A 13,362-nucleotide genomic window follows, 5' to 3' on the forward strand; every position below is an offset into this window, starting at 1 on the left:
TAAAAATACTAGGTGATTCAATTTGTCTATTCATTCTAAGATGGAAATTAATCTGTTTGGCTTGAGGCTACATAGCTTATTCTCATTAGATGGTTATGTCCAAAGACATGTGACTATTTCCCATACAGTGAGACACTGGGATTTTCAAATATCACTGAGATCTTAATCAAAACTCTGCTGATTGCTTGGGAGTTGGGCCCTATGAGAGAGGAAGTAAATCAGCCTAACCCAATAACTCAGTTACATTAGTAATGTTGTAAGATTGTTTCTAAATTTTGAAAGCGCAATTAAAAATACACAATTCCATATTTTGCATTTTGTTTGTCAGTTTGTTCATGGCACTATTGATACTGAGCCCTGCAAAATAAATTTGTCCCTAAGAGTTGTTTCAAGCAGGAGTATGCCTTTCATGAAATACTCCTATTTCAAGTAAAGACAGACATATCTTTGGATTTAATTTAGAAACTTTTTGTATTATACTCTATTTTTAATACTTGAAGATGTTATGATTTTTTAATTAAATAAATCAAAATGAAGAAAACAAGTTTGATAGTGAATTGGTGAGATTGTACTGTGTCCAGCTGAATTTTTACAGCTGACTGTGGTTCTGTTTATATTTGAGCCTCAACCTTATAATAGGGAAAAGAATGTATTATGCCCGTTCTGTAAATGAGGAAACTGAGATTTGTGAATGGGTCAAATTTGTACCAGCAGTGACCAGCAAAGTGCTAGAGGGTTCCTTCCACAGATACTGTGTGACTCCATCTGCGGTTCATCTCTTTCCTTGCACGTCTTGTCTGTTAGCCTTCCTGAGAGCACTGTCCACCTTTGTGCTGTGTGATTACTTAAGCACTTGTCTATTAACATCATCATGCTAGGGAGTTTGTTTATTGCCTCATCTTCCCTTTCAAATGTAAGTTTCATGACCCTCCAGACCTTTTCTTTCTTGTGCAAGCTTTGTGCAAGCCGGTTCCCCCTGGCACCTAGCAGCGTGAATGACACATTTACGCCCCTGTGACTAATGATCAGACCTTTGCAGTGATACCTGTAATATAAAGCATCTTGATTTCGGCTCATAGTCTCCAATGAAGGCAGTTTAGCCAGGATTTGATTACCCAGATGGTTCCAGTTAAAGTTTGAGATATGTGATGTGAATACACCAAGTACTTGTCTGTCTGCCCAGTGGGGAATTGCAGTGTTGCAGGTAGTCTGTGTAGCTCCTGTTAGAGGTTCTGCACCCCTAGTCCTATTCTCATAGTGAACTGTCACCCTTCCTGACCACCAGCTCAGAGAGAAGTTCTGAAGTGTAAAAACGGTGGTACACAGCCCCAGCCTATTTCACAGTGACGGGGGCCGTCATGTAGAGCCCTCTTGTCCTGGAGTTTTGCACAGATAAAGGGAGGATATAGTTTTGAGAGGAATTCTCTAACTACAAAGTGCATCCTGAAGGCCATTTAGCTCACAATGAAGGTCTGTGTTTTAAAATAGCACTATAACAAAGTAACTACAGAGTTTTGGCAAGGGCTTCAACTATTTATAGAACTAAGTAAGGCGTAGTAAATAGTGCCACAGTACCCAGCTCTCCCTTGCCATAACCCCAAACTTATGAAGAGCACTGTAATTATATTTTTCCACTTTACAAAAAAAAAAAAATCATAGTAGCCATTATCAGTTTAACCATACGGAAGCTCAGGCTGAGATTTCTTTTTTAAATGCATAGTTTTGATTTTCAACAGCTGCACTGGGTCTTTAATCATATATTATCTTTATGAAGCCTTTTTCTAACATATGTTAATTGGCTGTTTTCTGTGACAAATTATGAGCTCTTACTTTGATGAGGTTCAATTGCAATCATGTTGGAGTCGAGTACGTAGAGTTTCCACCCCTGCTGGCTCCTCAAACCACTACAAACATCCGCACGTCACTGCAGTGCTGAGTAATGGCAGGATTTGGGCTGATTTCGCTACAGATTTTTTTTTCCACAGGATATTTTCAGCTTCTTTGTACTAAATCTGTTGCTGGGTTTGCCCTTTTTAGCAGAAGCATGCTCTAAAATTAACATCAAATCTTATTGGAGATTACTGTAATACAGTGAGAAATATTTCATAAGACAACACCCCAGCGTCTGTTTTCCTTTACTAACAGGTATATTTATTACACATTTATAAAAGTCAATCCATCTTGAGTTGAGAAGGATTTCCTAATACACCAACATTTTGTACTAAATACTTTGATTTTTTTTCCTTTGAGAACTTACTAAGTAGCTCATCATGCATGTATTTAGCTATCACAAAGAAAATGCACAAACTATGTTTTCTTGACATTGCCAAACATTGGTATGTTCAAGATACCATGGTATTTTCTTTGCAGTGACATCTGTTTGTCAAGTATTGAAAAGAATGACATGTTCCATCAAGGTTAATGTCCTATAAGATGCATAACAACCATTCCAGTTCTCTATCCTAATGTCAGTTTTTAATGTATGATTAGGATGAACAGATACGTTCGAATCCATCTGCTCTGAGCTCTGTGACAGATAGCCCGCATCAGATACCAGCAGATGATCAGTGTTAGCTATAATTAGAACAGATATAAAAATACAGTGCATTTGTTTATATTCACAGGAAAGCAGTCAGGGTAATTGATTGAGGCCTTCAGAAACTGTGTCAATTGTTTGTTGTATTGGGATTAATGCCAATCATATCGGGATTCATTTAGCTGCTTCCACCCTGATGTGTAAGTTTGTAAAGGGCTCTGCTGTTCTCCAGTGCCGGAGCGAGGGGTCACATTTGCGCAGGTAGGGGAGCTTACACTAAGATGAGCCAGATGTGCGTGTGCGCTCCTCTTCCTCCCGAGGCTGTTTTTAATCAGCCATTTCCCTGGAGTAGCACACAATCAATGAGCTCTAAATCCTGAGGCTACCTGAGCTCATAGGAAGGCCTGGGAACATCATTATAGAACTTACAATTGAGCATATGTGAAAAAATTAGAGCAGAAATTAAGGGTAAGAAAGGTTAACTTCAGAAGTCTACTTTAATACTGCTCTTTCAGCGGGCCTTAAAGAGATAATTTCAGAGTTAAAAAAAGGTAATGTAGATACTAATCTACTGAAAGGTTGTTGCCCATAAGCCAAATGAGAAGACATTATTGATTTATGTTAGCCAAACTGTGTAACAAGTACACTGTTTTAAGAAAGTACAGGTCCGCGTGGGTCAATCTCAGCATGAGTAAATAAAGGTACACTCTTTCCATTTATGGCACTACATCTAGAGAGAATGGTTTCAGGAGTCCAGCGCATTTCAGTGTGAGCAAAGCAAGTTGATGCACTGTTTCAAGCTAGTGTGCACAAGGAAATTTAGTTCCACTTGATAAGACACATACTTAATTGACTTTAAGAAAATAAACCTAAGTAAAGAATGATGTGTAAATGAAACAGAGAACTTGGCACTTGGCTGTATGGAAGCCCGTGAGCCATGTGGCTTAATTGGGGCCAGTTGGGATCATTTAATGATTGCTGTCAGAAGATCAGATTTAATTCTCCTTATAAGAAGACCACAGTGGGATAGAGTTAAACAAATTGTCATCAGAGGTTTCAGATGAACAAAGCCTTAATTAGGTTGATTAGGATGCTGTAAAAGAGATGAAGAGAAATAGAAAAATTGATGAATCACTAGATATCGTGTTGAGCCGCATGTATAGCAAGATCAAATATCTATATTTTGAGAGGTAACCATGGCACTTGGGATATGATATATATTAACATATGAGGTTTTTATGTAAATTTTGTGAATTTCTAACAAAGGAAAAATAAATTATAGTCAGTGCAAATGGCAGATGATCTATCAGGTATATTCTCTTTATAGTGAAAAAATAGAGAAAAAACCTGGCAGGACAACGGTAGAATTTATTTCCATATCAAGTTCTTTAAATGTTAAATAAATTAGGAAATTAAATAATGGCAGAGACACATTATTTTCAAGAACAGAATTTTCAATCACTTAACATAGTGTTTCAATAGAGAGTAAAACAAAGCCATTATGTAGCTACTGATATCACAGTCTTAAAACATTGGTGGTAATACTCAGGACTTAATACTTGGGTGTGTTAAAATGACCTGTTACAGTTTATATGTACATTTGGAAAGGTTCAAATGTGTATTCTTTTCATTTTCAGGATAGATTTGTTCTTTCTTCAAGCACATGCTCACACACATGCACACCTCCAAATGTATCAATAAGGCAAGAAATGGGCTAACAAATACAGACTTCTGAATCTTCAGAATTTTTTTTATTTAAACAACAAAATGTAAAGATTAAGAAAAAAATGAATATAATATTTTTTCTGACTGTATCATGAGATGCCTGGAAATTCAGATTTTGTCATAATAAGATGAAAATGTATAATAACAACATCTCCCACTTCCAGCCTTAGCATGCTTTGAAGGCTGACAATTTTGTTTCACGGATATTGGTGTTGTAGAGTGCTTAACGTGCTTTGTTCAAAAACAGCAACCAAAAATCCAGCTGTATGTGCTTATTGAGAGGTTACAGCTGGGGAACAAAGCATAGCCTGTGATGCTGAAGAGTAGCTCTTGCTTTGTGATGAGGATGGTGAGGGACTTACCTTTGTGAAGCCCTGTCACATCACTGTGTGGTGTGTTAAAATGACCTGTTACAGTTTATATGTACGTTCAAGAAGAAATGTGGAAGAAACTATGGTGCCTGCACTGTTGTGAAAAATTAGAAAAGCAAAGACATGATAGAATCCTACATTAATTATTTAATATGGTGTGGAAAGAAAAAAAAATAAAACATGGTGTAGTTGTATAGCATGAGGTTTTTTTACATATTTAGACCTTTGGGGGGTTTATTTTGGCATGGGGAATGCTGTAAAACCTGTGGTGTGAATAAAAAGTCCCAAACAAAATATAGCATGGATCACCATGGCTGGAAAGCTGTGCTTCCCTCCTGTTTATTAAATTGCTTATAATGCAATACAGTTGTTTAAAGGTATGTAACTTCTAAATTCTGGAACTGTGTAAATAAAATGATTTATGTCAGTGATAATGGCAGGTGAGGCCCACTTATTAAATTAATTGCAGGGGTTTTCAAAACGAGCTCCTTTTTAGCCTTATTATATTTCTGACATACATTTCATCTCCTTTTGTCCTTGGGGAAAGATATTAAAGTAGGACTAGAAGCATTAATGTAGAGTTTTCAGCAGCCTTGGTCATTGGGAAAATTGCTATATTTCCCTAGTTATTTCTACTTTTGCAGCCTGAAGCTCTTCCATGACTGCTACTTAAGAGAAACTCTTAATTTTCATAACATCACAGGTTTTTCTTAACAGAATGATTATTGGTAAGAGGTAAATGAAGCATTACCTGTGAGAAGTTGCTCACCATTACCTTTGCAGAGGGAGGGTTTCATGGCCTATTCAGTATTATAATACACTTGATAACCTGTCAGAATGTTATCCCTTTCTATTTATGCATCAAATTAAAGCAGCCTTTCAACTAGTAGGTCATGTCCCCTGTCATCTTAGTACTGATCACTTCACATAGAATACCTCATTCAGTGACCATCACCATCCTCCATGTAAAGAAGTATGTTCCCAACATTTTGCAGGGCAAGGGAATTAGGTCCTGAAATCATCAGTCTGTCGTCACTCAGCTACATACCAAACTAGAGTTTGGACCGTAAGTTTCCTGACACCAAATTCCAGTCAGCTTTTAGTTCGCAGCAGGAATCATTCTTATTCCACATATGAGATGTGCAGCTGTGACAAAGAACCTAGCAAGTTTATCTATCAGTCAGCTTCTGGAGAGGCAATATGAACAAGTTCTTAGAAATCATTAAAAATAGCAACTGAATAATATACCTCAGCTGAAAAAAAAATACATTAATAGTAGATCCTGTTAATTCACAAGTAGTTGTTAGTGCCTACTCTCTGCCTAGCACTTGGGGAGATACTGCAAAATGAAAAATAAGGCAATACAGACTTGGCGAAGAAAACAGGCAGAACATAAAGTTTCACCTGTGGCAAATGCTATCAAGGAGGACATGCTGTCCTGAGTCCTTAGGGAGAAATGCGATGCCATCAGGAGAGCAAGAAATGCTTCCTAAGAAGATTAAGCTGGGCCTGAGTCAGACAAGAAGGGATGGAGTTGAGGAGGCGTAAGGGACAGGAAGAACATTCCAGGCAGAGAGAATTGTCTATGCAGAGGCCCTTGTGGTGAAAGAGTTCATGGCCTGTGTGAGGAACTACAGGACAGTAATGTTATTATTTGTGTGTGTGATACGATGTTACTGAGGTCTACAGAGGACTTGGAATTGACCACATTAACACTAAAGTGGGATAACATGAAAGGATAGCTTTATGTTTGGCAGGTGGCATTCATCAGGTGGGAAAAGGTGACAGGAAGAATCTTAGCTCTGTCTTTGCAGTGAACTCAGCCATACAGTCATAGCTGGGTAGTAGAGCATTCTGTATAATGCTTGGTAAACTTAGAGAGAGAGGAAATGACTTTCAGTTCTGAGGAAATATTCCCTACCTCCTAAGACACCATTTTGTCAAGTACCAAAAGTATAATCATCACTATTTTATCTTTTGAAGTTCAGAATGCCTCTTAAAAGAAAAAATGCTTAAGTTCTACTTGTTCTTTTTAGTCAAAATGTAATTACATGCCTTATATGTCTTTCAAACAGTTCATAAAATAGAAAGTTATATGTATTTAGGTGTACCATAATGAGCAGTTTTCTATTTAAAATAATAATGAATCATTTAATTGTTTGAATTAATAATATCAGGCTTGCAGCAATGGCTTAATGTCATTTCTGTGTCTTACTAAATATCCAGCTTGTAGTTCTTTGCCAGTATACTACCTTGATGTTTGATACAGTGTGCTGCTTTTCAGCCTCAAGTTTTTCCGAACATTATATAAAGATATTAGTGTTAATGAAAATGTGAACCAATGAAAATTATTTGTGAACACAGGTAAAAGGAATCCAGAATTCTTTCTTTGCAAATTGACATCCAATACTTTAAAGCTTTATCATTATTCGTAGGCTGTTTTTATTTAAGTGACTGCATTGTGCTTATTGTAGCAAAATATATGCTTTGCAAAGATAAGTGCAGCAGAAGAGAATTAATTTCTTCCCACATCTTTTAATGTGGCATGGCAGTCTCACTCTAAGATCAAAACACATAACTGAAGGTTATGTTTAATTTCTAAATCAAAGTGTTGTGGGAAGATGATTGAAATCTGAAGATGACTCAGATCCACTTGATACGTGGTTTTCTTCCTACAGAAAGCTTATGGTAGACTGCCATTTCCATGTTAGAAATACCCTATTAGTGATGAGATTAAAATAAGTAATTTCACTATACACTGAAAATTTAGGTTAGTTACTTTGGTGCTCAGTGTAAAATTTTTTAAAGAAGGTTGAGTGCTCTAATAAAATGGGAATCTATTCTGGTCCAAATATATCTTTTTTTTTTTTTTAATTGAGGGGGTTGGCTAAGAAGTAATCAATATATTTTACCAACAAGCATTTTTTTTTTTTGCCAGTTCCTGTGATCCTATTTTATATGAAAAATATTATGACTTCTCCATCAGGCTCTTCATTTGCCTTGAAGGATGAACTAAGATTAGACAACTGTAATAACCATGTCAGACGATTTTGGGGAGGCACGGGTAAATGGCAACTGAAGTCTATTTCCTGAGTCACTCAGGGGACTTTGTTTGCTTTCTTATTTTTATTTCTTAAAGCAGTAATGCCAAATACTAACCTAGAGCTGAAATGGATTTTTTTCAGGTATTTCCAAAATAGAAATGAGAAATTTTGTCCCTGTGTCTGGATTTCTCTCATTGTCCCTTATCTGAACCTCTCAAGGCCTCTCAGCGTGGGGTGTGCAGCACAGCACACTCAGACAGTTCTGCTCAGAGAAGGAAGTGGAGAGTTTTGGTTCCCATTTTGCACTTCTGGAACAGTTTAGGGAAGGAAGCACCTTTACACCTTTTATTGTTTGTGGTTGCTGACATCATATCCTTCCCTGACCAGTCTGTGCGTGTTTCCTGCCATTCTGTCAAGATTCTTCTGTGTTACTGGGAGGGATTTGGAAGAGGAGGGAGGGTGGGAGGGAGGAAGGGAGAGCACAAGAAAGAAGGAGGGAGGGAGGAAAGGGGGAAGGGAAGAGGAGGTGGGTGTCACTCAAGGGAACTTGTTTGTAAATGAGAGAGCAGAGTGAGGTGGGAGAAGGATCTTTAGCATCTGTCCACGAGAAATACTTCTGTACTTGGGTCTCAAACCACTTTGCCTTCATCTGTCTGCTTATGCCAAACTCAAAGTGAACAGAAGCCTGCCAGAATGAAGTTCCCCTTTTTAGTAAGCAGCCTGATTTTATTTTTCTTATATTTAGGTTGGCAAAAAGAAAAAAAAAATGCACAAGAGTGTAACTATGGTAGAACATTTCTTCTCTTTTTTTAATTACTGATTGTTTATATGTAACTCTGTCATTTTCCAAGAATGTTGCTTTTATGTGGAAAGAAGTAGCGGCGAGGCTGCTGGAATTATTTTAAGCTTATGGTTGATTGTACATAATGAAAGTTCTCAACATAACTTGAAATTCTACATATAGTTCAGCTATTATATTCTTTTCTTCAGATACATACAAAACCATTTTACAGACTACTAAAATTCTCTAATCTCTTTTTCAGTCTCGCTAGGCCCCCTACAAATTAATACTTGAAACGGATTTACAGTCATTTTAGCATAAAAATCAAGTGAGAAATATAGATATGCAAAGTTGACCTTCTTAACTCTTTATAGTGGGAGCCTTGAAATGTGATGACACATAACCAGTATTTGAAAGGTATATTTCAGGGTATATTTTATTTCCTGAGAAGTTACTTTTGCTCTTCATCACGGCATCGTATTTGACATAGGCACATCGTAACATCAAATGTTGCCTCTTTGAAATATTCAGGTGACAGCACTTCAAGGAATACTCATTTTTCCAGAAAATAAGAAAATAATTTAAGTTGAATGTGTTTCTTTCCACTTTGCGTATTTCAAAAGGAAAATTTATTCAATAGCATTTTTTTTTTATCAACTTCGGTACATAAACTGTGATCTTCCTCCAACTTTCTTACCATTATGTTTTAAGAAGTTAAAGCCATCCTAGCTCTGCTCTTTAAAAAAAAGTGTCTCTCCTTCAAAGTTGTGAAATACAGGGTGGTGCTTGAGAGGAACTCTTCTAAATATTGCTCATCAGGAATTCCTTCACTCGGAGACTTTTCTCCAGGAATATTTTTCTCCTTGTTTGGTTATTTGTCTTTTGAAATCAGGACTAGTGCGAGGTTTTGTCTTCCCGCCTTGTCACCACACTTTCATGTCCACCCTGACCTTCCACCTTAAAGGGAGTAAGTGCTTGGGCCGACCTCGTCCTGTAAGCCCAGATTGCCACAGGCCTCAGCTAAATGAAAGGAAAGGAAATTGTCCCATATGCATTTACTGTGGCTTCATGAGTTGGCTTTTCTGTGATAGAGGAAGCCTGTTTGTCCTTTCGGGGTCTTGCACATGCATGGGAAATACCATTCTAACGTGCTGCTTGCTCCTAAGGTAAGACTATAGGAAACACAGGAAAATTGCCCAGTTGAGTGATATTTAAGGCTGTTTCTAAAAATAGGTGGACAGTGTTTGGCAACAGTGACTGTATGATGCAATTGTGCTTTGTGAATTTTCATATTTTAATGTGATTTTTAGTAGAACTTATTATAGCAAATTTGTTCATGTGTATTTGTCAAGTGTGAGTTATTTATGCAGCTCTTTAAAACTGTTGAAGTTCTTCCAATATTTAAAAATATTACTGGAGTAGTACTTTCTGATGAACACTGTGTGGTCATGATGTTACACAATGTATATATTCTCAGAGGCAGAACTAAGCTGCAGTTTAATAGAAAAGCATTGGGCAAAGGAGAACGAATGGTCTTAGTATTTCAGCAGCACTTAACCCACCAGAACTAATTATATCATAATAACTTTTGCAATTAGATAATCATAGAACTTTAAATTAAAAAAAAATTTACTCAAGGTGATAAAGAATTTAAAACTTAAGGAAATCAAAAGACAGCTGGTGATCAGCCCAACTGTGTATCATCTTTCCTGTTCCAATAACTTTGAATCGGAGCCAAATAATCTATGAAATAGCTGGGCCATCGGTTTAGCATTGCATAACCCACGTGGGAATTTATCAGGTCGGTTGTCAGATACCAACAAAAACCAACAGGGAAATTCTGGGCAATATTTAAAGTAGTTGCATTCACTGACATCAGACAGGATAAAAGACTTGAAGCTGTTGCTTGCACAGAAGGAAGCATTGTTGAAGGCTTTCGTATTGACTTTCAACAGTTTACTTTCATTACATTCAATATTTTCAGATATAATTTAAAACTAAGTAAAATATATACTTTTAATATTCCGGGCACCTTGGGTTTATGTTATTTATGATCATCTCTTTAATTTTAATTCATGGTCTACACATCTCTAGTAATAGCAAACTTCTGTAATATTGTCTCTTACTCCCCAGAGATCTATGTCTTCTTAAAATATTTAAATTTAGAGGACTGATGGCTTATTATAAAAAGCATAGTTATAAATGGAATAATACTCTAATTTTTGCACATTTCTTTCTTTTCTGTGAATGATTATCTTTTTTTTTTGATTCTTGTATTCAAGATATAGCTTAGGGGCTTTCAAAAGGAAAAGAATATCTCACTACTGATAGCAGCTTGTTATGCAAGATTAAATACCCCATATTTTTTTACAGTGTTCTCATAGCAGTGACTTTTGAAAAATAAGATGAAAGGATTTAGATTTAAATTAGTTGACATTTACATATATCAAATAGCACTTTCATAATAGTCCATCGTATTTGCATAACGAGGGACGTTATCACCTCTGCTGTCAAAACACGAGATTGTTTTCCCTTCAGAAATGAATTAGCTGCCCTACTTAGCATACACAGGTACATAAAGGTTCATTAACTCTCTGATTTAGGTAATTTTTCATAACATTAGGGTGAAAATAGTCACCTAATTTCATTAAAAAGTATTAAGAAACTCTTTGCACAAGATACATTTCCAGTATTGGGCTTTAACGCACAGTTTTCATCATTTAAATGACTTGTTAAATTACTTATGAGATTATTTTAATTATAAAAACAAACCATTCTTACTTTATATGCTCCTGCATGTGATATACCATGTACTTTTAATAAACACTTATTTTTGCTCATTTAATTGGCTTTCTTCCATAGAGTTTATTTTCTTTTTAAATTAGAATGTGATAGTTCTTAAGAAACTGGCTTCCTTGTTAAAGTGGTATTTAATTTTTCTTTTTGGTTCAGCAGGAACGAATGCAGGAATTTGGGAACTGAGCAGTGCAAGTGCTGAAGAAGGAGATTTGTTTGGAGGAAACAGGAAAGAGAAAGAAAAGGAAGGAAAAAATACATAATTTCAGGAACGAGAGAGAGAAGAAAAACGGGGACTATGGGGAGAAAAAAGATTCAGATTACGAGGATTATGGATGAACGTAACAGACAGGTGAGTGGATATATTTGTGTGTGTGTCATTTCTTACATTAGCTATTTATTGTATTTTCCTCAGACATGTTAATGGCCCTGAGAATTTTTGAACTTGTATAAACATCCATTAAGAGAAATTTTGGTGAATTAAATGTGGCTAGTGTAAGTGCAGGTAGTCTCTTAAATGTAGAGGAAAAAAATCACTTGATCTGTTAGAAATATAGTTTACACATTCCTATTCACTTTTTACTTCAACATGCATTTTAAATGGGAGCTGTACTGAATAACATGAACGGCCCAATAATTAAGAGTTAATAAGCATAACATTGCTACATTGCACGCATCATCAAACAAAGATATACTTGTATTCATGGGAACCAGGCGTTTTGTGGTCATCCATTTAAAAGTTTATAATATAGGCTAAATATCCTGTATAAAAATGTCTTTCATTCTGTTCACAGTAAGAGACTTTGAAATACATCCAAAATATTTAACGTTGTGCTGACAATAAAGAAAACACCCATACAAAATACTAGTGCTGTAACACATAGGCAAAGACATAGGCAATCACATCATGTTAAACCCTGAATGTGATAAACACGGAGGCAGGTGATGTGAATATATATATATATATATATATATTGAGTCCCAATAATGATATCTGAATAATGCAATTCATCTCTTCCAAAGAACTTCTGCATCCAAATGTGCTATTCAGCCATAGACTTATGTATCAGGAATGGTGATTTGGCTCTGTTGCTCTTCACACTTGGCGAGTGGATTTACTTAGGCTTTGTAAGGATAGCTGGGTGATTTGTGTGCATCCTAATGTTAAATTGCAATATAATTCCTGGAGAAATTATGATGCTGTCCATGCAATATCATTGCACATGGTATTGGAGTCTGCAAAGCAGGCATTCCTTGCCCATGAGAGAGAAGAGTGGTTTGCCTGGTGCCCATTTATCCCGGGGAACAATGAGGACAGCATTGGAGACAGCCCACAAGATTGTAATTTCCCCCAAATAAAGATACTTTATCTCCCCTGTTGTGCCTTTCTATTTTCTTGGGCCTTCAGTGAGATTATTTATGCCATCAAAGTCTGTGTGCCTTTAAGAAGTAAAGAAACTTTTTAGATTTTCAAAGTTTATAGTCCTTTAAGTTGTATTTCATGTGCATGTGACTTGAACTCTTTTGGGCTGAAAATTAGCTACACAATGAATAATGCTAAGATTTATGATGGATTCCTTCAATGTTTTCCTATGGGCCCAGCAAAAAAGCAATAATTCTGTCAATATGAAACCACAGTACTTTTAAATGGGTTTACAGCTTGAAAGTGAAATTAAGACTGAAATATTGAACATCATGTGCCATTGACTGTTAGGGCCCTGTTATCTGGACTGCAGTCTATTTTAGTGTAGTCAAGAATTATATCAATTAGCACCTATACTTCATTAATAATAGCAGGTAATTTTTAGATTCATGAAATTGTCTCTTCCTTTTGCTTGCAAAGAAGAAAATTTTTGCAGCTTGAATTCATGAGCTTTCTTTATGCTTTATAAAAGAACATAAATCTCAGAGAGATACAAGAATTTTGACATTATACTTCTGAGCTAATAATTAAACATCTTTTAATTTAAATATAGTTGCATCTACAATTGCTATTACTCTCACCCATGTTAGAAGTCATCATAACTTTAGAAGAAAACTTACTTAAATTCAACTTGGTTTATCTTATTTTTCCTTAATCCTGAAGTTGAATTCCTTGATTTCATGTTA

General features: G+C 36.1%; 1 protein-coding gene across 7 annotated transcripts in view; it reads left to right on the forward strand.

Annotated features, from left to right (window-relative positions):
- Nucleotides 1-13,362, forward strand: part of MEF2C (myocyte enhancer factor 2C) — a 164,975-nt gene that overhangs the window by 61,786 nt on the left and 89,827 nt on the right. For 5 of the 7 annotated variants that reach the window (XM_012721836.1, XM_012721837.1, XM_004678146.1 and 2 more), the window contains one exon: nucleotides 11,413-11,605. In XM_012721836.1, the coding sequence (XP_012577290.1) occupies nucleotides 11,552-11,605 (54 nt within the window). In that variant the 5' untranslated portion in view covers nucleotides 11,413-11,551. Of the gene's footprint in view, nucleotides 1-11,409; nucleotides 11,606-13,362 lie in introns of all 7 variants that reach the window. The other 2 variants (XM_012721838.1, XM_004678145.1) reach the window with 1 other exon arrangement.

Source organism: Condylura cristata, unplaced genomic scaffold, assembly GCF_000260355.1.
Source record: "Condylura cristata isolate star-nosed mole 26May11 unplaced genomic scaffold, ConCri1.0 scaffold00007, whole genome shotgun sequence".
NCBI lineage: Eukaryota > Metazoa > Chordata > Mammalia > Eulipotyphla > Talpidae > Condylura > Condylura cristata.